At 46.9% G+C, this 23,017-nt stretch overlaps 10 protein-coding genes across 10 annotated transcripts; 5 read left to right on the top strand and 5 right to left on the bottom strand.

The window, feature by feature from the left end:
- Window positions 1-445: 445 nt before the first annotated feature.
- On the bottom strand, window positions 446-1,360 carry EYB26_009735 (uncharacterized protein; the record flags this gene model as incomplete). Its single annotated transcript, XM_054268982.1, has 2 exons — window positions 446-735; window positions 790-1,360. 2 exons carry the CDS (start codon window positions 1,358-1,360, stop codon window positions 446-448), a joined length of 861 nt encoding a protein of 286 aa, XP_054124957.1.
- Window positions 1,361-3,621: 2,261 nt separating this feature from the next.
- On the top strand, window positions 3,622-5,263 carry EYB26_009734 (uncharacterized protein; the record flags this gene model as incomplete). The annotated part of the gene is made up of 3 exons (XM_054268981.1): window positions 3,622-3,851; window positions 3,914-4,108; window positions 4,168-5,263. The coding sequence occupies 3 exons, from the start codon at window positions 3,622-3,624 to the stop codon at window positions 5,261-5,263; spliced, it is 1,521 nt and encodes a 506-aa protein (XP_054124956.1).
- Window positions 5,264-5,842: 579 nt separating this feature from the next.
- Window positions 5,843-6,813, bottom strand: EYB26_009733 (uncharacterized protein; the record flags this gene model as incomplete). Its single annotated transcript, XM_054268980.1, has 4 exons — window positions 5,843-6,221; window positions 6,278-6,605; window positions 6,660-6,728; window positions 6,786-6,813. 4 exons carry the CDS (start codon window positions 6,811-6,813, stop codon window positions 5,843-5,845), a joined length of 804 nt encoding a protein of 267 aa, XP_054124955.1.
- A 1,061-nt stretch (window positions 6,814-7,874) lies between these two features.
- EYB26_009732 (uncharacterized protein) lies at window positions 7,875-10,287 on the bottom strand (the record flags this gene model as incomplete). The annotated part of the gene is made up of 3 exons (XM_054268979.1): window positions 7,875-10,011; window positions 10,065-10,212; window positions 10,275-10,287. 3 exons carry the CDS (start codon window positions 10,285-10,287, stop codon window positions 7,875-7,877), a joined length of 2,298 nt encoding a protein of 765 aa, XP_054124954.1.
- Window positions 10,288-10,692: 405 nt separating this feature from the next.
- On the top strand, window positions 10,693-11,363 carry EYB26_009731 (uncharacterized protein; the record flags this gene model as incomplete). The annotated part of the gene is made up of 3 exons (XM_054268978.1): window positions 10,693-10,864; window positions 10,920-11,010; window positions 11,081-11,363. The coding sequence occupies 3 exons, from the start codon at window positions 10,693-10,695 to the stop codon at window positions 11,361-11,363; spliced, it is 546 nt and encodes a 181-aa protein (XP_054124953.1).
- A 484-nt stretch (window positions 11,364-11,847) lies between these two features.
- EYB26_009730 (uncharacterized protein) lies at window positions 11,848-12,968 on the top strand (the record flags this gene model as incomplete). Its single annotated transcript, XM_054268977.1, has 5 exons — window positions 11,848-12,040; window positions 12,095-12,210; window positions 12,268-12,326; window positions 12,384-12,883; window positions 12,943-12,968. The coding sequence occupies 5 exons, from the start codon at window positions 11,848-11,850 to the stop codon at window positions 12,966-12,968; spliced, it is 894 nt and encodes a 297-aa protein (XP_054124952.1).
- Window positions 12,969-13,282: 314 nt separating this feature from the next.
- EYB26_009729 (uncharacterized protein) lies at window positions 13,283-14,428 on the bottom strand (the record flags this gene model as incomplete). The annotated part of the gene is made up of 2 exons (XM_054268976.1): window positions 13,283-14,160; window positions 14,221-14,428. 2 exons carry the CDS (start codon window positions 14,426-14,428, stop codon window positions 13,283-13,285), a joined length of 1,086 nt encoding a protein of 361 aa, XP_054124951.1.
- A 294-nt stretch (window positions 14,429-14,722) lies between these two features.
- EYB26_009728 (uncharacterized protein) lies at window positions 14,723-16,643 on the top strand (the record flags this gene model as incomplete). Its single annotated transcript, XM_054268975.1, has 4 exons — window positions 14,723-14,864; window positions 14,942-14,989; window positions 15,038-15,488; window positions 15,536-16,643. 4 exons carry the CDS (start codon window positions 14,723-14,725, stop codon window positions 16,641-16,643), a joined length of 1,749 nt encoding a protein of 582 aa, XP_054124950.1.
- A 1,980-nt stretch (window positions 16,644-18,623) lies between these two features.
- Window positions 18,624-19,745, top strand: EYB26_009727 (uncharacterized protein; the record flags this gene model as incomplete). Its single annotated transcript, XM_054268974.1, has 1 exon — window positions 18,624-19,745. The coding sequence occupies one exon, from the start codon at window positions 18,624-18,626 to the stop codon at window positions 19,743-19,745; it is 1,122 nt and encodes a 373-aa protein (XP_054124949.1).
- A 464-nt stretch (window positions 19,746-20,209) lies between these two features.
- Window positions 20,210-22,078, bottom strand: EYB26_009726 (uncharacterized protein; the record flags this gene model as incomplete). The annotated part of the gene is made up of 6 exons (XM_054268973.1): window positions 20,210-20,859; window positions 20,913-21,293; window positions 21,340-21,508; window positions 21,559-21,629; window positions 21,679-21,974; window positions 22,029-22,078. The coding sequence occupies 6 exons, from the start codon at window positions 22,076-22,078 to the stop codon at window positions 20,210-20,212; spliced, it is 1,617 nt and encodes a 538-aa protein (XP_054124948.1).
- Between the last annotated feature and the right edge of the window lie 939 nt (window positions 22,079-23,017).

Below are 23,017 nucleotides of genomic sequence, written 5' to 3'. Positions count from 1 at the left end.
ACTAGCGAAAGGAGTTATAAGTAAACCCATAATCAAACAGCCCAAATTTTAACTCACTGAATTCTTGAGAAGAGGGAACTTTGACGAAATCCTTTTTTTTTTCATTGCTTTTCTTAATTTATCTGTTTTTCAATCGTATATGGAAAAATAATATTAGAGACATTGAAAATATTAAAGTATTGTATGTAAAATGTGCCCACTGGCGAGAGTATAGATCCAGTCCCATACGCCTCTCTCATGAAAATTGTCAGGACACAGGCAAATAAGAGAATAGAAAGCATAAATCCAAAAGAAAAAGAAAAGAAAACCCCCTCAAATCAGTAACACCAATTGCAACAAACTCCTTGGAAGAAAAGCGAAACAGGGGAAAGTACTCCCACGATGCCCAGCCCCCAGACTTCTTTCCTGCTTTCCGGCCTCAGCATGAGTGTCGTCCATCACACTTTTACAAAAGAGCAAAAGCTCCAAGGGCAGCAACCATGAGACCAGCAACAGGCTGCTGGTTAACAATGCCGGTAGCAGCACCAGTGAAAACGGGCATGTGAGGGTTGGCAGAAGCAGAACTGGCAGGGACAGGAGGGGCAGTAGGGACAACACTGGTAGCAGGGACAAGAGTGGCAGCAGGGATAACACTGCTAGTAGGGACAACAGTGACGATGGTGTGAACCACGGTCCGAGTCAGAGTGATTGGCACAGTGATTGTGGAGGTACCTTCGATCGAGGTCGTAGAGGAGACTGCAAAGGTTGTAAGTACAAGTTTTCTTAAGAGGGATGAATTTGAGGACTTACCTGGGCACTCGGTGGTGGTGATGGTCAAAGTCTTGGTGATGCCACCAGGGGCGGAGTTAGGAGGAGGCACAACAGGCTTGCTGTAGCTGTTGTGAGGGGTGGAATAGGGCTTGGGTGGCTCAGAGTAGGAATGAGGAGGCGGGGTTTGGGTAGGCTTAGGGTAAGATGAATGGCCCGGCTCCGTGTATGAGTGAGATGCTGGAGGAGGAACGGGATAAGTCGACTTGTGCTCAGGGGGAGGAGGACCATAAGTTGACTTGAGATCAGCAGGAGGAGGAGGACCATAAGTCGACTTGTGCTCAGGGGGAGGAGGACCATAAGTTGACTTGGGATCAGCAGGAGGAGGACCATAAGTTGACTTGGGATCAGCAGGAGGAGGACCATAAGTTGACTTGGGATCAGCAGGAGGAGGGCCATAGGTTGACTTGGGATCAGCAGGAGCAGGAACAGGAGGAGGACCATAGGAGACTGGATTCCTGTCTGTACCAGCATTTCCACTCTCACCACGCTCAATGACAGCAGAAAAAGCGGTGGCGGCAAGTGCCAACAGAGCGATACCTGCCTTGACCATCTTGACGTTCTGAAGAATGAAAAATCTCCGCAATTGAGGGCCTAAGCAACAGACGGAAACGAACGTGTAAGCAGCTGAGAGCGATCGACTTTTCCAGCGATAGATTGGAACTGCGAGTACTCAGAATAAGTAGAAAATATTATCGGTCAGAGGAGTTATGATAGTTTATATAACTGAGAAACAAGAGATTTGGAACGAGTAGGCATAAGGTTTTCGTCAGACATCGTCGTCCATCAAGACGAGAGTGAGTCCTGAGAGGAGCTTTTTGATGTTTATCGACGCAAGCGGACTTGCCGGAAGCTCTTCATGACTTTGGCACATAGATGTAGTATTGTGTTGGAGTATAGATGGGGCGTTTACTGAACGAGTAGATGCTGAGATCCACTATGTAGCTGCCCAGGTGCATCAAGAAGCTAGGACATCAATCGAGAAATCAGCCAATCCATCCATATCTTAGAGTTTACAGGTGAAAATTGGATGGGACCTTATATTTCCAGAGGTACTAATGGCGTCATGAAGTTCAAGCAGACTCTTGATTGACCAAGACAGCTCAGGAGCGCATGCTCTGACCAGGTACTTCCGGATTAGGAAATTTTCGCTCCACAGGTCACCTCAGCCAAACTCAACTAAGTTTGACCAGCAAATGCCAAATGAGGATTTGATTTCAAGTAGAGTAACAATTGATAGTTTTTCCTCATAGAAAGGCCCTAAATTTCGCCATAGGAGTTGAAAATGCCGGATGCAAGCCTACGACTGCAATCGAGAGGAAGGTCTAGAAGTAACGGATCATGCCTAACCTGTCTCGGAAAATATCATCTATAAGACAAGTCGGAGCGAGACCGATCTCTCCCTTCTCAAATTAGAACATGAGAAGACTTGTATCCAATGATCAAGATCAGTATGTTGAAAGTTGATACAACACCAATCTTTGGCGGGTAGTTCAAAACTATTGGCAGCCAAACTATCTCTAGAAAACAGGTTTTAGAGATGCCTGGCATACATAAAATATCCCTGCACAGCTATCGCAATTCAGCTTGGAACTCAACTACAGCGCAGTATGGGCATGCCGGCTTTCCGCCCGATCCAGACCCTCGCGTATCAATACGGCGCCCCATTTGAGCTAGCTCATTTGATTCTACCATAGTAGAGTCGCTACCACTGACCCGTAACTTTTGAAGTTTTCACTTCTTAAAGATGAAAGTTATCTTGCAGTTGGACGATGTTGTAACCCATCGTCGTCTTGTTCTCAGGCCAAGACCATGCATGCATGGCTCGAAAGGACGCTATATATCAACCGGCCTGTCTTCAACGTAAGGAATGCTGGTTGCCCTCTTTGCTGGAGAAGCAGGACTCTACGAAGAGTATGAGTCGTGACATCATGGTGGAATATATGGTTATGGTTATGGATGGTTATGGATTTCTATTATAGTCTGTTAGAGCTGGTATGTTTAAGTACCGCTATGCAGACTCGCCACCGACGGACGATATTTTTAGCAATGTCTCCAACGGCCACCAGACAGCATCTGGAGATTCTTGACCAGCACAAAAGCCTGAGCCCTCAGCATCCGAACAGCGATCGTTGGAATGTGGATCTGATCGCACATATAGGTGGTATGAAAGAGTCGTATGAACTTATTCTCATCGGAATGCTGACATAATATAACAGCTTCGGATTTTGAGCATATGTTCACCTTGACTGTGAGGGCCGCCGGACTGTAGGATGATCGGCACTCCAGGAAGAGACAATAGCAACTAGCCCCAAATCATCCATGTATGGCCAGGACTGGATGTAATCGTTCTATGGCTAGTGGGTTAACTGTAGTGTATGATGCAGTTCTAAGATCCAAGAAGCTGTCATGTCCGTTTTCGGCCACGGAAAACATCGGTAGATGGCGGCTACGATTTGAAGATGACGAGCTCCTGTAATAGCTTTCAACAATGAGGTAAGCTGCTGAGGGCAAACCAGCGCTAGTCAGTGAGACTTCTTGTTGCTTTCAAAGGACTAGTGATGTTGTTCAGGAGAGTAAAAGAAGGGCCCTGAAAATGAGGAGGGATCACGTGTTGTCCCAATTGGGCTATATTGATTAGGGTTAGGGCTCTACCGATCCGTGACGCGAAACGCGTCTTTCCGCGTTTGGCGACCCGCGACGACCATGGGGGGCAACAACATCTTCAATGACTATCTCGATCAACTGACAACAGTCAATTGCAAGTGTACTTGCCCTAGATACTGAAACTTACTTCTTATATTTTGTATCAAAATGCCTCATTCAGTATCGTCAAATGATTCTGCGTCGCGCGACAATGGCGACGATGAAATCCTACCAGACGCTCCTGCCACAGACAACGAAGCATTAGAAGAGCAAAAAGCCGACACGAACATAAAATTAGAGGATTTATTTGCAGATGATGACGATGACGATGAATTTCCAGCATCCAGTACAGCCGATGTGAATATGAGAAGCTCTCCACCGGCACCAGCACCAGCACCGTATGCCAGAGCTCATCCATTGACAAAAGTTGATATTGCTAACTAATGTACTCAATTTGAAGTGTATCGCAGGCGCCCTCCGGAATAGATGCAGAAGTCATGCTTGCATTCTATCAGCGCCTATTTCCGTTTCGACCTATGTTTCAGTGGCTCAATCACGGTGTCGTGCCTTCCCCCGACATGATTAATCGAGAATTTGCCGTCTTTCTACAAAATGAAGCTGTGCTTCGATACCAGTCATTCGCGACTGCAGATTTGTATGTGTCATTGCTGCGCGAAATGTGACTGAGAAAATTACTGAAATAATTCTGAACAGATTTCGCAAGGAAATTCTACGATTAAACCCAACTCGATTCGAAATCGGACCAGTATACAGCACTAATCCACGAGACCGCAAAAATCGCCCTGGCACTAAGATGAACCCGGTCGCGAAGGAGCTCGTCTTTGATATTGATATGACAGATTACGATGATGTGCGTACGTGTTGTTCTAAGGCCAACATTTGTCATAAGTGCTGGTCCTTTATCACCATGGCAATCAAGGTTGTCGATACCGCTTTGCGGGAGGATTTTGGATTTGAGCATATTTTGTGGGTTTACTCCGGTCGACGTGGTGCCCACGCTTGGGTTGGTGATCACAGAGCAAGAAATCTCCCAGATGATAGGAGAAAGGCGATTGCGGGATATCTAGAACTCGTCAAGGGTAATGACAAAAGTGGAAAACGGGTGAATGTAAAACGGCCCTTGCATCCACACGTTGCGCGAAGTGTCAAACTCTTGGAGCCACATTTCAACCAGACGACACTCATCGACCAGGACGTCTTTCTCGGAGAACAACAAGCAGAACGTCTGCTTGGATTGCTGCCCGACAAGAAACTAAACGATGCCCTTCGAAGGAAATGGGACTCAACACCAGACCGCTCAAGTACAAACAAATGGAACGATATCGTTACCCTAGCCAAGACTATCAATGGTATAGATGCTAGGGCCCTCAAAGATGCAAGATATGATATTGTCCTCGAATATACCTACCCGCGACTTGACGCTGAGGTGTCGAAGAAGATGATTCACTTGTTGAAGAGTCCATTTGTTATTCACCCCGGGACAGGTCGCGTTTGTGTTCCCATGGACGGAAGAAACATTGAAGAATTCGACCCTTTAGCTGTTCCTACAGTGACGGAACTACTCGCAGAGATTGACGAATACGACAAAGAAAATCCACCTTCAGCTTCTAATCTGGAAACTGGCCCGTCAGACAGGAAGATGCAGGACTACGAAAAGACAAGACTAAAGCCTTATGTTGATTACTTCCGCTCATTTGTTGCGAACCTCATTAAAGATGAACGACCAGTGAAACGAGAGCGTGGCGCTGAAGAGACGACGACGACGACTACTGATGCCATGGAGTTCTGATGAGAGACAAGAGCTGTATAACATATTTTATTCGGATTATTGAGGGAGGATAGGAATGGCGTTTGTTACCTTAGTTTATTTTCCAGCCATAGCAATAGGTATCTACCATCCGTGAAGTTTCAGTAGATATTGAGCTATTGCCTAGACTTGAGACTGTATATACTTGGGGGACTTTTGTGAGTCATTTCATACCTAGGTATTCTCCTTTAGATATTCTACGTGAGAAGAAACAGACATATGAGGAAAGGATATATTTCGATGTTGATTTGTTCGATTCGCAAATCCGCTTCATTAGATGCCATAACAGAAAGAAGCCAACAAACAGCCCATATCCAGTTTCTAAACATAACACATCATCATCGACGTAGGCGTACACATAACAACAAGGTGGAAGACATAAATACATAACTCCCATTCCCAAATGAGGCGATTTTGTATGGATAATAAGAAAATGTGCATGATGAAGAAGAAGAAGAAGAAAAAAAGAAAAATCTCATTGCATGCGATGTATCCAGGGTCATAGTCGTAAAATTCCAAGTCGCATTCTTTTTTTTTATCGACTTTTCGTTATATTATCGGTTATTCCTCATCCGTTAACCGACGCAGGATACTGATACTCAAAATCATAACGAGCAATCCTATCGTCACAACGACAAGAAGACCAAACCCAAACCAACCCAGCACCATAGCAGATGAGCCGACGCCACTTTTCAGACTGCCGTTGGCTAAGCCTTGGACCATTGTACTTGCTGCTACGGATGCCGTATGTTGCCACAACACAGATACCAGCACGAATACGGAAGAGATTCCGATTAATGTCAAGGCGACTTGCGATACGGGTCGCGAGGGGAAGGGTCTTACTTCACGCTCGGAGCCGCTTGCGTCGATTTCTTCGTGCCAGCCAGGGAATGTGGCCAGGAGGATGAAGCAGAAAAATGCAAGTACAAGCGCGACAATTCTGAAATAACACATTAGCATGTTTATGAATCGATGGTCTCAGGGTCGGATACTCACATTAAATAAGGAAACACAACTGTATCCTTAAATCTCTCCGCTAACCAGATCACATTCAACGGATCTTGATCAACTGTAACAACCTCCGCCAGCGCCGTGGCGTTGGCATTGCAGATGAAAGCACCGTTATCAGGCGAAATGCAGATACCAAAGAATCCCACTCGGACCTCCATGGTTGCACCTCCGATGATGTTCGCAATAGCTGTCGATACACCAGGATCCACTTGGGCTGGATCAAAGGTCGGTGTATATTTCTCATAATATATCGATATAAGAAAGATTGTAGGTATTTGTGGCGATGAAGAGGAGCATCCAGCTAATAGGAGAGCTAAAGAAACGTTAGCCTGATGCCTTTAGGACATTGGTGCATGGCAATACGTACAGAGCAATATAATAGCAAGTGCAATGAGCATCATAAGCACATGATGGTATCCTACCATCTGGTATATCCCTATCTCAATGTTAGCATATTTGGGCATGTTGTGGTACTGCAGCTAGACAAACTTACTCGAAAATCCCTCTGGTAAGGCCGGCATTTTGAATGTATAGATGCGACAACCCCAATATTCTTAATGACCGTCTGTTCCGTCCCCTAGATGACCTCACTTCTCGGACCTCCCGAGAAGGAGTCTAGAACGTAAAAGCGAAAAGTGCCTCTCAGCACAGAGGAGCTCGTTTGCTCGCCCAATTCGGTATGCAACGAAGATATGCCCCGGGTTGATCGTTGTCGCCCACGTGCTTTGCTAGAATTCTCGAGATCGAGTTGGCAGCGGCACACTTGAGATCTCTGGAATGTGTGGTGGAGTTGAAGAATGCGACAATGCGACAGTATCAAATGGCGTGTGCCTGAGATACGGAATTCAAGATCGAAGGTACGGAAACGTATATGTGTCTAGAGCAGCAAGTATCTCGATTAGATCAGTATGTTCACTCCAATAGAAAGTCAAGATATGTAGTGTGTGTGTATGTGTGTGTATAAAGACGGTAGGTAGAGTAGAGAGATGAGAAGGGAAAAGACGGTAGCTTTGTTCAGGAGAATACTTTCCACTTTCTCAGGCTTCAGCAATCCACATCAGAACCCAAGGTCCATAAACAGAAATTGAGGAGGTCGGACAAGTAGCGATGGAGCAAGTATCTACAAAAGCTCCGGTGGTGGCTGGAATTCGCATCGCAAAGCAGTAGAGTAGGTGGCTGGGCCAACGAGCATTGTTTACATGCCCGTTGCTAGGGAACAGGTGGTTTACCGCCTGGCAGAAACTCTCATTTTAAGTTCTGTCCTAATCCTAACTTGGTATGGTTGTGAAGCTGCTGTGGGGCTGTGGGCGTATGGACCCACTTTGAGTTTTAAGTTGAAGCTTGGCGTTCTTGCTGGGGTCGATCGATCTGAGGACATCAAAAACAAATATTACCTACTCTGTACGGAGTATACATAGATACATAGATTATCATACTCCTGAATAACATCCAATACACCAATTGTGACCAAGATAACGATACAAAAAAGTGAATCCTGATTCCAATACTCCATTCAATACCAATCACCAACCAAACCGTGCCAAAACTCCTATACAATGCTTCCAATACAATGAATGAACCACTATTGCGGAATAAAAGAAAATCGCTTCAAGTTGAGCGTCTTCGGTGGTTCCCTGTCATCCAGCTCTTCTGTCTCTTCTTCATCGCTGCCGGGAATTATTTGATCCTCACTTCCTTGGTGGTTGGCTTTCAGATGCGCCTCTTGAGGAATGTCTCTTGCCAAATCAGACTCGTATCCAGAGTCTCCAGCAGCTTTCGTCAGCATCCGCTGTGTTGTAAAAGTGTCCATAGATCTGGACCTTGATAGTGCGCTTTGACCTAGTCTTTGAAGTGGAGTGAGCCTACGACGAAGTGAGCCACCTCGATTAATGGTATTTCCGGTAAGCCTTGGCGGCGAGCGAGACCGCAGTTTCGTCAATGACGAAAGTGATGTCTTCTCAGACACGGAAGGAGAGGACTGACTAGAGTCGCTAGCATTTCCTTTGAATACGAACTTTGAAAGCAAAGACGCATTCTGCTTCTGAACATGTGCCTCCAGCACTTCGTTGAATAAATCTGGATTCTCATCGATGCTGACTGACTTCCTATCACAAACGCTCTCTTCCTGATTCTTGATTTCTGTATCCTCTGTAGCATCTTCAGCCTCCAAAACGAAGCACGACTGTCCTTCAGCACAATCGTCGGCGGGAGTTTGAGCTCCTTCTGGCGTGTCAAATGCCTCCGTTGACGTTCTTAGAATCGACGACTGTTCCGATTCTGCTTTCTCATTTGAGCTTGAAGATTCAGGCGTTTCCGAAGAAAGTTGGATCATTATATCTTCAGCCAACTCGTCTGAGAAAACACCAAAGGTAGATCGACGAGCTTTCTTTGTCCGTGAAAGTTTCTGGCCGCTAGGACTGGGTTGCGGAGTCGAATTAGTAAAAAAGCGACTTCTCGCTTGCTCAGGGGGCGTCGGAAGTGCATTATCGCCTGCATCAGAGCAAAGTCGCGGGCGTTTCGTTGCAGGTGGCGCTGAGGAGACTTTGGCAGCTCGTGCAAGGAATGGTTCCATTTCAACAGTTCTAGGTGTGTTACTAAAATGACGACTCAACGAAACATTAGAATTCGAGCGAGCCAACCCTCCAGGCGCATTAATGGGACTGGGCTGCCATGAATTGTTGACATTACGCTCGAGTAAACGTTGCTGACTAGGAGATGGAGTGAGACTGTTCGGGTCCAGCTCAGCAAGAGGGACACGTTTAGGTGTGAAGAACCAGTCGATGGGTTTGTGAGGCTTGAGTTCAGTAGAGGATGCCAGCGTTTGTCTCCTCAACAAGCCCGGATTAGCTCTTGAAGCAAAGGACGGAACAAACTTGATGGGCTCCTTTGTCACAGGATGCAAATCACCACATGCAACGCCAACTGCGAGTTCCGGATCGTAGTCTGCACCGATGTAAGGCATCTCATCCAGCTTCATACCAGGCCCTGAGACAGTAAGGGTCACCAACTTTTGGGCGTTGGGACAGAACACACGCTGGTAGAGAAATGTGTTCTCGGCCTGTCTGAAACTATCAAGATATCCGGCCGGAACCTGATAGTGCCCTTCAAACTGAAGTACTCTTAGTACTTTGTCCACGTTCTTGTATTTGCGCATGCTTCGATAGGCCGTTTTCAATCCCAACTTCGGTATGTTTGATAAATAGTCGCAGCCACTCAATATACACATCCGACGAAAATCAGCATCACTCCACCCGATCAGACTGATATCCCTGCAAGCGGCGAAATCACCGCGGTTGATCTCAATGCAGTCACCATGCTGATCCAGCTTAGAGAGAAGTCGTTTTGCGCCAAAAACTAATAGATCCGAATCTTCCGAAATGATACCATTAATGATACCCTGCCGCTCCAAGTAAACCAATTGGGCATCTGCCTCATACGGAGCAACGACATATTGCACTTTCATTCTCTTCAATTCTTCAATCAATTGCCGTGCCATTTCAGGTGTAACATCGACAGCCTTTTGGAACTCCTGGTATGCTTCTGCCACTCGACCTTTGCTTTGCAATTCCAAGGCCAGTTTTCTACTGTCTTCTCGCTTCTTGAATCGATCGGCTTCGGTTCCGGATTTGCTGGGCAGGTCGCCGCCATCAAATACTAGGTAGGGGGTCACGCCAAAGAACAATAGCATACGAACACGGTTGAGTACGAAGTCAACATGTCTGTTATTGTCAGTATGATAAAGACTAAATTCGAGTGTCCGTCGATCACTGACCTGGTGGTAGGTTTGCTCAGGGCCAGTTCCGTGGCACAGGCCACAGTACCTCTGTGAAGCCATCCGTAGGCATCAACCCCTAAGGTCTGGCCATCGAATTTCTTCAAATTACATGGTTTTTGGATGGATTTCAGTAGACCATGAAGGCCTGTTAATCGAATGCAAAGTTAGTCGATTCATATCCTAGGATAGTCGTCAGATGAAACGTACCTTTGATACCCATGTCAGGCGTAGTCCCTGATAGCCGATTTGTTTACATCAACATTTAGATCAATGTAGGCCTGCATATAATGCACTCATGAGAGATTGAGGGATGGTAAAATATAAGAAAGAGTGTATCCAAGAGACGAGAACAAGGATTTAACAAGGGACTGCTGCTGATGGTGTACAGATCGACTCAATCGGAATGCTCAAGGCGTTCCTGTACGACGCGCCTGTAGACGCGATGCTTATCGTGCGCGGTCTTGGCGGCGATCAAAATGGAATCCGTCTGATTGGTCCCCGCTTCTAGCCTGACCGCTTTCCATTCTGCTGCAAAAAAATATTACATGCTTTTTTTTGCACATGAACAACCCATTCTTCCCAACGACCACAAAATTCGAATAAATCTTGACACTTCATAGTCAAAATGCCTCTCAAGAATCTCAGCAAAATCCAGAAAAAGCTGACCAAGAAGCGCGGCAAACTCAATGCTCTACACGAAGAAAGCCGCAATGCAAAAATACTACGTCGAGCCTCAGCACGAGAAGACCGCATTGCTCGAGTCGCAACCTCTGCAATGATAGCGCGACAGAGTTTTTGTAAGTACACTACTGTAACAGATGAGTTATGGCCTGCTAACTTGACCGTCAATAGTGGACCGAGTTGTCCACTTTCAGGAGTGCTTGGAAGAACTCTCCGAGCCCATTGCCATGACAGATGAAGATATTGTTGAACTTATACATAAGTAGGTCACGCCCAAAAAAGGGTATTCAAGTACTATTTCTTCAGAATATAATGCTAATCCTCATCTAAAGGTGGATTCATCGCAGCGACGACGAGCTCCAAGAACTCCAAGAAGAACGCCGAAAAGGTCGACCGCCCAGCAAACGAGAAGAAAACCTCAAACAGCGAACCGTCACCGAGGAGAAAGAATATAGATCAGGCTTCTGGATGCCGGATGTCACGCAACAGGAAGTCCGTCAGCAATTGAAGATATGGAACGGCGAATGGTCGAGTCTCAGCGCATTAAAGTTCATTCGATTCCTCGAGGGGGGCACTAAACAGCCGTCTACATTCCCACCAAAGGGCTTATCATGATTCAATCAATAGGAATAAGTTATGTGTAACGATGTTATGCCGCTGTATGAATAGAATATAGACTTTTTTTTTCTCTAAAAGCATCTGCTTCATTTTAAGCACTCCCATTTCGTGACACCATGCTTTAAGTATATCTACCATCTTTTTTCATATTGTGTCTTATTGTGTCTTAACATTAACTGGTACGCACTACTATGCAGTTACTATGCAACTACTAAGTTAAGTTAGTTAACTAACTTAGCTGAAGACTTACATCACCATGTTGAATAATCTCGGCCGCTCATTGGTCAGATCGGACGAGCTCGTAACCAATAATGGACTAGCGCCACCCGGAGTTTTCCAGAACTTTTTTGAGCTCCTTCAAACATCATCAGTTTGTCCATCATCCTCTCTGCTATACCTTCATCTTAATCAACCTGATATTTGTCGATAACCATCTCGATAATTCCATCTCATTTTCGCAAATACACAATCAAAATACATAATGCTTTCCCTCCGTGCATTCACCCGTGCCGCGCCTCGTGCGTTCGCACGCTCCTATTCTGTCGCCGCTCGCCCTACCACTGCCCGCCTCGCAACTACCTTCCAGCGACCCTCATTGCTCCAGAAGCCCTTCGTCAGATGCCAATATCCAGCATTCTCTACAGCTAGAACTCTGCGCGAACCTGCTGGTGAAGGTATATTATCCGGACACAACCAAAAGAGAGTCGATGGCTAACAGCCGTTTATAGTTGACATCGAGCTTAGCGAAAAACTAGCCGATGAACTCAGCCACGAACAGAGTTCTGGAGAATTGGAAGAACCTGCTGCCGCTATCAAGGCCTTCCTTGCGAACAGCTCTTGGGAGGTACGTGTCAGATTTCAATGCACGGAACTTGGGCCTTGACTAACTGATTGTAAATAGGTCAAGGATGTTGCTGGAGAGCAAGAAGTTGTTTTGACTCGCAAATTTGGCAATGAAAAGTTTGCTCGCCTACGTACCCTTTATCTAAATATTTATACTAACACTGACTGTCATAGAATCCGCGCTACTTTCACCGTCTCCGACCTCCAGAACGTCGCCGAGGATGAATTCGATGGCCTTTCAGAGAGCGACTACGAAAACATAAACCAAGGCCAGTCCGGCGAACACATCTCTACCCGCCCCGAAGACAGTATCGCCTCCTCCGACCGTGACTTTGATGGAGAGATCCCCGGATTCCCCGTCCGCGTCAACATCACCATCGAAAAGCCTGGCAACGGCGCTCTCCTCATCCAAACTACCGCTTCAGACGGCATGTTTGAGATCCACGAAGTTTCTCATTTCGACAAGGCCGATCTTGCTGAGGCTGAGACTGCTGAGAAGGACTGGCACCGTCAGAGCCTTTACAGCGGCCCTGCTTATGGAAACCTTGATGAGGATCTTCAGACTCTCTTTGACCGTTACTTGGAGGAGCGTGGCTTCAATGCCGAGTTGGCCAACATTATTCCTGACTATATCACCGTCAAGGAGCAGAAGGAATACACCCGCTGGCTTGAGAGTGAGTTTCTATGTCCCTACAGTAGAATATTCCAGATACTAACCAGTTTCCCCTTACAGCTGTCAAGAAGTTCGTCTCTGTTTAAAGTATTCGATACTAGTCCCTTACGGATAACTCATGATCTTCACTCTTCTCTTATTGTCTTATTTTGAACAACCTACTTTACTCACCAATATCCTTTCCACGTGCATTCACTTGAATGTGTCGGATCATTTACCCACCTATGCCTCTACTCGCCGTACCGTTTTGGCCAAAATTTATGTACCATAGAAACCAGATTTAATGCGAACATTATCATGTCCATTTCAACCTTTGTAGTCCTGTATTGAGGATATGTATATTTATGGTGGGTAAAAGCATCATGCCAGAAGCAAATGGAGGAATACCAGTGAACCGATCCTAGTCAGGTTGATACCTCTGCCGGGCATGCTGCAAGCGTCTTGTCCTTGCCGCAGAAGCATCACGCCGATCTCGCTCCCTCTCAGTTTGCCCACGGTGTTTAACCACCCTACCCATCTCAACTCGCGGCGAGCTAGATACAGATCGACCATCAGAAGCCGATCTCACTCCATCACCTGACACAGATACCGATCTACTTGTGCTCGCGCTAGTAGTATCATGATACTGCACATGCCGATCCCAATCCTGAAGCGAATTATATGGACTCCTCAACCACGAATTCAACTCGTGCAAAAACAACCGCGCATTTGCCCTTCCGATAAACTCCTGTAAAAGCTCCTCTGCCTGTCCTGCGCTTCCTTTGATGTCCACGGTACGCAGGATGGCGATGACATATTCCAACAAAAATTCTGCATTGTTGGCTCGTCGGTTCTGGAGTCTTTGTTCGCCTGGTCTTGGTCTACCATGCGGCTGCTCTTCCTCACTGTGCGCTTCGGTCCCGTCGGGGTTCAGGAATTCAAAGACTTGAAGTTCTCGCCTAATCCATTTGCGGGCTCGAGAGACGAGGTTCTCGTCGCGGTTGAATAGTTGGGGTGTTAGTTCGCGGTATTGTGAAAGGCGATTGGAGCCGACGCGGAGTGAAAAGAGTTGGTTGCGGTAGATGTGGCGACGCCGCGCCAATGCGTCCTCGGTATCCGGGGTGTAAGGAGTTCGGTGTTGGATTGGCCTACGTCGAGGACGTGGTCTGTTCAGGTGGGCGCCTCGAGGGACATGGGTATCTGTGACTGCAGCGCGTTCTTGAGGTGGAGGAAGGACATAAAGCTTCGGGCCCTCGGGCGATTGAAGATCGTACTTGATCGCGGTCAAGTCTGTTTTGCCTGCGCAACAATATTAGATGCAAAATCAAAACAGGGTAGGTCAAAGAGGGATAGCTATACACAGAGGGCATACGCGCCGCTGTTGCAGCCAGCTCGCAAGACATAAGAAATCAAAATTATCATGTTTGCAGGGTATAGCGGTGGCCGCCTCGCTGACGGCATCTAAGCATATGACGCAAGGACTCGTCGAGCCATCCTCATCTTCAAGCGCTACCTCTTGCAGAGTCTTGTTAAGAATTTCTTGTCGAATATTCGCATAGTCAGCCATGAAACAGCTGGAACTGAGTAATTATGTGTCCCGGTCACTGTTTACCCATTGTACTACAAGATAATACATAAAGAGGAAGAGACGAAGAACATCGAATCATGCGGCGAATCTGATTGCCCGCTGGTGGGTCCCGTTTTTTAACCCCAACTGCAAAGCTTAGGTCTGCTCCTTCCTCGTTGGTTGCAGGGAATAATACGATCGCTTTATTGATTCCCCTCATTCGTGAATCATCTTATTTTCTCGCTCGTCATCTCTCATCTCTCCTCCTTTTGTCCCTATTTCTTCCTAAATGCCATGCTGAAGTCGGCCAAAAGCGTGGTGAGTGCAGTCGGTGCATACAAGCAGCTACACAACATGCAGCTCAATGGGATAGCTTCGGCTTCTCATACCGTCACCAATCTGAAAAGGTGGTCAGTCGCTGGCAAAGAGCTTCCTGGTATTTAGAATCCTCCTTGGTATTGTTTTGATTGTGGTTGTGCGCTCAGTCTTTGTTCAAAGCTTACAAAAATCTAGGTGTGGCCCAAATAAAGACAATCCATGTCTATGACTTCGACAATACCTGTGAGTCACTTCGAGCCTAACAAAGGGACGTGTTCTAATTTTGACCAGTGTTTAGCAGTCCTTTACCGAACCCACAACTATGGAGCGGATCAACAATCGGTTATCTTCAGACCTACGAGGGCTTCGCTAATGGCGGATGGTGGCATGACCAAAGTATTTTATCGGCAACTGGAGAGGGGGCTGATGTTGAAGAGGCTCGAGCGTGGGCAGGATGGTGGAACGAACAAGTGGTACAATTAGTCGAACTGAGCATGAAGCAAAAAGATGCTCTGACTGTTCTCCTGACTGGGCGCGGCGAAGACAATTTCACGGACATTATCAAACGCATTGTCGCAAGTCGGAACCTTGAATTTGACATGGTCTGCCTCAAACCAGAAGTTGGGCCAAACGGTCAACAGTTTCCATCTACTATTTCATTCAAGCAGTCTTTCCTCGAGTCTCTGATAAGTACATACCATCAGGCAGAAGAGATTCGGGTTTACGAGGATCGAGTCAAGCAGTGAGTCATCAGAACAAGTTTGATGGACGTATGCTAATTCTTTACAGTGTCAAAGCATTCCGTGAGTTCTTTGCAAAAATCAATGATCGATATCTTCAATCACAAGGCGATAGAAAGCCAATTACCGCAGAAGTCATTCATATAGCAGAAGGCACCGTTCATCTTGATCCGGTTACAGAAGTTGCTGAAGTGCAAAAAATGGTCAATGAGCACAATAGACGATTCCATGGTTCCACAACCAACTCCACAAAATCTCCTTACGGAAGACTAAAAATCAAGCGATCCGTTCTCTACACAGGCTATCTCCTCAACGAGAAGAATTCAAACCGTCTGGTATCGGATCTTCTACAACCGTCATTGCCCGCTGGTGTAGCAGAAGGTAATGAAATCAAGCCACTCGCTAATATCATAATGATCACTCCGCGACCGGCACCAAAATCGATACTCAGAAAGGCTGGTGGTATGGGAAAGAAGGTTAGCTGGCGGATTACGGGCTTAGGTCACTGGGATCACAAACTGTGGGCAGCACGTGTTGAGCCAGTGTCTGAGAATGATTCTTACTATACTGAAACGCCTGTGCCCGTGGTTGTACTTGGATTTCGAAAAGGTGCTCGACCAGTTGATGCCAATCGGATTCAAAACTGGCAACCCGTAGATCCGAATAATTCCCTTGTGTTCGACACCGTTGTTGGAGAGAGGGCTCTCTTGCGGGTGGATGAAGACAGTTCAATGGACGGTGATTGGGAAAATCAGTATGGTAACAAAAACAACAAAAGACGCCATCCAGCTGGTCGCCGAGATGATGATATGCAAGACTCGATTAGGAACATCCAGGACTCTAATCCCTACCAAGCACTTAATGAAAACAGCACACATATACGTGCCTATCATGGCGGTCGCAATCATGATCCCAATTATAACTATCGGGGTCGAGGTCGAGGAGGACGAGGCTCTGGTGCTGGAAGAGGGAGAGGAGCCTCTTCGCGCGGTGGTGGTCGTGGTCGGGGCCGCGGCGGCTCGACTAATGACGGCGGTCGTGGTGGTTATCATGGCTATCGCTCGCTCGATGAGCATCCAACTGGGTCAGACACTGGGACCGACTTTCGCAGCGGCCACAGCAGTTCCAACGGCGTCGTACAGTTGATGGACTATTGACCTTGGAACAAGATGACTTGATTTCGAAACAGTTAATACTCCTATGAAACGTGCAGATATGTTTTTCTGATGATACGATGAAGCTTTATGTCAAAATCTCGCAAAACTGTATTCCAACTCAATCGCGATGCATTATCGGCGTTTATCGTAAAGTGGATGTTCTCGGCGTTCGATTGTGAGGTTTACGGGCTTTTACTTGACTGTATTATACCGATGGGCTTTGTTATTCCTGAAACGTGTGATAAGAGCATATTCTTATTGAGAGAATCAGTTCAGTCAGATTCTTAAACTCCCGGTTAGGGTTTCTCGCATATAGACTAGCCTTTTGATATACATAACCTTTTAAGTAATTCAGCTATGTGATAAGCTAGTTAGTTATCAGCAAGAGACGCACTATTATATGACCAATATCCTCCATACTGGAAGGCTAGAAGAAGCACCCCTGACGTAACAAGCCTGTGCAATGCGTACTCTCTGCTCAGGACTTAGGGCCCATTGCACACGGGATCCGGAGTAACTTGACCGGGGCGGGGACTATACCACAGATATCAGGGGCTTCCAAATACTTTCCAAAGGGCATTATATACGTTGAGAGAATTAATTGAAATCGAATTTCCCTTCGCCAATAGTATTCTCAATCACATTCAGGGTAATCGATATCGGATCGGTGCTCCGAGAATTTGTGGAGATGCCATCAATGGTCAATGCGAACATCGCGATCTAGCTCTCTAATGCTGATGATCGACGATTCAATTTTTCACACGAGAATCAAAGACGTGTGTACTTACGTGTCCTGACTCGCTTGTCCTCGTTTGTCAGAAGTACGTGTTCTTAGGGCTAACTTATAAGCTACTGACCGGGAGATGGGGATTACAATTTTCGCTTCAACAACCTTGAAAGCCCTGACATGCGGTGAGAAACATGAAACTCGAGTACACGAGATAGTTAATAGCTTTTGGCGGGGCATTTAGTTCAATGTGTTTGACAAAGGTTTAATGACAGCATGCAGAGCAACTCCAATATGCTCGGAAGCCGGAGTATCGCACGCATTGTTAAGGGGCTTGTTACACAGCATTTGAATATCTACCTCAAACAGAAACTTGCCATTTCCACATGCTTCAGTTAATGCAACTGCAGGAACCATTAGCAGGGCTTACTATTTGCAAAGCTTTGGTGAGACCCTGGTTCCTGACAAGGGTGTACCTGCAGTTGCTTCGGGAAGCCCAATTGATATTCCTGTGGGCGATACCTCAGAGGTATCGCACTCCTTTCCTCTTTCAACAACACTATTGAACGCAAAACATTGAACACAGTTCGTCGTTATTGCTTCATCAAAGGAGAAAGATGAACGGCTTCCCATCAAGCGAAAAGTAAACAAAGAATGATCAACCAGCCAAACGGAGTACGGAGTTTGGAAAAATCATAGTTCGTCAATTCGAATACAATTCCCATGCACCCCTAGAAGTTCCAGGTACCTAGCTAGGTACATACAATCTAGCAACTCTACAACTGCATTGGATATTTACTATATGTGGTTGTCTAGCTCATTTTGATGATCATCATTGTTAGATCGAATCAAACAACTGAAAATAATAATCGAAGCGCCAAAAAAAAAGAAAGAGAGAGAGAGAGAATATGATTCTCCAATACCATGCGGAGTATTGTTTCTGGGGATCTGCGATTGTCAATATGAGGTCAGGTCGTTTTGTGAGGATGGCTGGCTGCATCGGATTACGACATCGTCAATCCTTCGAGGGGTGGGTAGGACAGGCGCAGATTGTCATATAGTCTAAATATATAAAGGAGTCTGTCTTGATGGCCAATGTTTCTTGATTATGAGCAAACATCAGACAAGGACAAGGCAGAGCTGACAGAGACCTTCCTCCAACACCTAGGTAAGTCTGCACTCTGGAAGATACTGGAGCGAATTCCGTACTAACAAGGCACAATAGACAATTTTAATTCATATATACAAGCAAGATGAAGTTCATCTCTGCAGCAACGGCTTTCGCCCTCCTGAACGTGGCTCTGGCTGCCCCCCCTGCTCCTGTTCCTTCAGAACAGGCGCCCGCTCAACCAGCCGAGTTTCCAATTGAGAAGCGTCAATTTGAGTTCTCTTCTCGGCCTTCCGGTGCTGCGACTCCCAGTTTCCCAGGCTTTGAGGGGCCCGGCTCTGGCTCTGAACGTGGCGAAGCTAGCTCTGGCGGTGCTGCCAAGCGTCAATTTGAGTTCTCCTCTCGGCCTTCTGGTGCTGCGACTCCCAGTTTCCCAGGCTTTGAGGGGCCCGGCTCTAACTCTGAACACGGTGAATCTGGCTTTGCTAAGCGTCAATTCGAGTTCTCTTCTCGGCCTTCCGGTGCTGCAACTCCCAGTTTCCCAGGCTTTGAGGGGCCCGGCTCTAACTCTGAACACGGTGAATCTGGCTTTGCTAAGCGTCAATTCGAGTTCTCCTCTCGGCCTTCCGGTGCTGCGACTCCCAGTTTCCCAGGCTTTGAGGGGCCCGGCTCTGGCTCTGAACGTGGCGAAGCTAGCTCTGGCGGTGCTGCCAAGCGTCAATTTGAGTTCTCTTCTCGGCCTTCTGGTGCTGCGACTCCCAGTTTCCCAGGCTTTGAGGGGGCCGGCTCTGGCTCTGAACACGGTGAATCTGGCTTTGCTAAGCGCCAATTTGAGTTCTCTTCTCGGCCTTCTGGTGCTGCGACTCCCAGTTTCCCAGGCTTTGAGGGGCCCGGCTCTGGCTCTGAACACGGTGAATCTAGCTTTGCTAAGCGCCAATTTGAGTTCTCCTCTCGGCCTTCCGGTGCTGCAACTCCCAGTTTCCCAGGCTTTGAGGGGCCCGGCTCTAACTCCGAACACGGTGAATCTGGCTTTGCTAAGCGTCAATTCGAGTTCTCCTCTCGGCCTTCTGGTGCTGCGACTCCCAGTTTCCCAGGCTTTGAGGGGCCCGGCTCTAACTCCGAACACGGTGAATCTGGCTTTGCTAAGCGTCAATTCGAGTTCTCCTCTCGGCCTTCTGGTGCTGCGACTCCCAGTTTCCCAGGCTTTGAGGGGGCCGGCTCTGGCTCTGAACGCGGTGAATCTGGCTTTGCTAAGCGTCAATTTTAGTTCCCTGAGCCACCAGGCTCATCCCGCTCAGCTCCTTCTTTCGCTCGCCCAACTTCCCCATCTGGATTCTCTGAGTCTCACGTTGAGAAGCGATAGGATGAGTTTCGTAAGCCTTCTGGTTTCCCGACTCCTCATTTTCCTATGCCTACCCCTAGTGTATCTTGGGAGGTTTACTAAAGCTAAGGCTGTTGTGTGCTTAATGAATTTTTAGCACGGATTCTGGTCAACTATTGGAATACTTTCCACAATTGCAGGAATGGCAGAAAGGATGGAAGTTATAGCATACTAGAACAGGAAGATTATTTGTTGATAATGCGTGCTCTGTTTGGAGTTGTTAATTGTGTTTTTGAAACTCATAATGTATTTCACTCTCATTTCATGCTTTAGAAAACCTGTTAAATGACATGGCAATATCTAACTATTAGACATCTAGAAACATTCATAACCCTTGACTACTTGCGTACCTAATGAGTCATATTCTTCGTATATGTGCGAGCATGCAACCTTCCCAGCCAGGACTTGGATGTATACCTTCGAATCCTCTTTCCAAAGATCATGAAAATCACAACAGCTAAATTATTGGCGAGCAACACGGCGCAGAAAATACCCGAGATGACAACAACATAACCACGCTGTAGTACCCAGTCTAGCAAATACAAGCTCATTCCAAATGAAATGGCTTGTTTGCCGAGATTCATGGCAATAAGCATCTCAGCTGTGTTTGCGTAATACGAGTCCACGGCATAAGCAAGTACAAAGGTAAAGTAAAAGTACGAGCCGAATTGGTCCAGGGCTACACCTGCGAAGTAGCCCATCCAGTGCAGATTGCGCTCTGCGGTGAAACCGAAGAGGATCAGGCCGGCTGGTGGGATGAGCATTGGTAGCAACAAGACACCCAAGCGCATTTCTGCCTCTCGGATACCCCCGTTTCTCTTGGTGAGATATGCTGCTAGACGATCGGAGCTGGAAGTAAAGGGTAAAGCAAGGGCGTAGCCAACAACAGTTGCGATTGCAAGCAGACCGGAATTTGTATGGCTCCAGTTGTATGGCGGTGCTGTGATCTTTAGTGGAAAGATGTAGTTGAAGGAGAAAGCTCCAAGACCGATATATATACCTAAGACATGTAAGCAACCTGAACTCCTGTGAGATTTGAATGTTCCCACATACCGAAAGTTGTGATAACCCAGAAAACTGCCGGCACGCAAAAGTAGGTGAATGATCGCCATATCGTAGTGAAGAATCTCGCGTCAGGATCGATGGAGCTCCAGGGACGCAGGGTCGAGAGATACGACTTGCGAGCTGGAATTACTGCTGGACTTATACTCTCAGCATGCGCAGATCCTTGTAGCTTTTCATCGGTAATATCAGACGATTGAGTGGGGGTTGGTTCCGGCCGTTTGAAGTTGGTCTCCTCTACGAGGAAAAATGCTGCAACAAGAATAGCGGACGCAAAGGCTAGAACGACGTAGAAGAACAATCTCCAAGAATAACCACCGGCGAGCATGTACCCAGCATACAGAGGTCCAGTAGACCCGAGACAGAGACAGACTGCCATCAATTAGTAACGCTTTCGGACTGCTGAGGCGTAACGTACTTGTATAGTATCCCAATCTCTTTCCTCGTTCGTGTAGGAAGAAAATATCATTGACAAGTTGCACAGGAAGGGACTCGCAGACTCCGCTACCGAAGCCACAAAATACACGAGCGACCATCAGACCTTCGTACGTCGTGGCTTGAGAGGCGCCGACCAAACCGCCGACAAACTAAACATATGTAAGTAGTTTGTTCAGTTAAATTCAATTGGATCACCCACGAATGCCATAGAGAGCAACGTCACTGGTCGACGTCCGATCTTGAGATACAAGGGCACGAGAATAAGGGAACCTTGAAAGTCAATTACATTATTCAACATTGTAGAAACCGTATTACTCACCGAATCCAAATGCCAGATTCGGATAAGATACCAATCCAGAAGCCTTGGTAGGTGAGATACCAAACTCTGCGGCGTAAATAGGGATATAGACTGCCGGTCCAGTGAGGGCGCTGTTTCCGAGGAACGAGTAGATGGCACAGATGATCAGAATGGAGGTCTTTTTCCATTCCGGCCACTGAAGCGGATCATTGGGGTCATCCGTCGGCACTGGATAAAGCGCTTGCCCATAACCAGTGTCGTCACCTGCGGCGGCATTGAGATCGACTGTTCCGGGGACGTCGACTTCATGCGCATGGCTATAGTTGTTAGCAATTCCATCAGAGCGTCGAGAAAAGGGGCGAGCCGGTTACCTATGGGCCATATGCCGGGGACCGTCCTCAATTCTTTGTGTATCCGTCATTTTGGTGTTTGTACAGTTCAACGATGAATATTCTAGCCCAAAGATGGCAGATCCCAACCGTTTAAAGTATCCTTCTCAAGATGGGGAGCTTCTCCACAAAACCCCCAGATCATCGAGCACCGAGGTCTGAACGTTTTGCGGGGCTATCACTTTGTGGGACTAGGCAAGTCCTCAGAGGCTCTGAGCTATAGCTGATCTTCGCCATCTTGGGCATTGATCAATTCTACGGGTTTGGTTGACGATGCAAAGAAGGTAGCTCTTTGCTATATCGTCTGATAGGGCTCTGTACTATGAGGACATTGAGACCGCTTATTGGACGTTGTAATGTTGGAAGACAATCTGCATGCAGGATTCTGATGCATAAGAAGCGCTCAGAACAAGGATTGAGTCCGTGCCAGCCCCAGGTGGGTATCGTGGAGTTTCACTTGAAAAGTAAAAGAATATACGGGAGTATTATTGGATGAGACGAAGATTGTTGTCCTTTCATGACGGGATTCATGTGACCTTCGCCCCTTTCCTGACGGGGAAACACAACAGAAGGAAGGAGCAACCCCAGATTGTGGCACGTGCACGACACTCTGGGGAAGGACCCGTCAACATGGGGCTGGTCATTCTCTCTTTCCTCTCTCTGTCTCTGTCCTGGCCCCACGTTCCTCTCCACGTCTTATCTGGTTTAGAAGCAATACTGCCAAAATTCAGTATGTGTTTCTCCGCTAATTCATACAAGAGCCTCTCGAGAGGTACAGAGCTTGAAGACAACGTCATCCAGAGAAATATGTTCACTGGACCACGACGAACGAACATACACCTACGACAATTTAACGCCAACAATCCAGCAGATTTGTTTGTCCACAGAAATAACAAGTTCTTATGGAATGCTCTCTGATTCTGCAAGCCATCGAGCATCTTCAGCTGCACTGTAACGCTGCGTGCCGCCAT

This window comes from Talaromyces marneffei, chromosome 8 (assembly GCF_009556855.1).
Source record: "Talaromyces marneffei chromosome 8, complete sequence".
Lineage (NCBI taxonomy): Eukaryota > Fungi > Ascomycota > Eurotiomycetes > Eurotiales > Trichocomaceae > Talaromyces > Talaromyces marneffei.
This window is presented reverse-complemented; position numbering and strand designations above follow the sequence as displayed.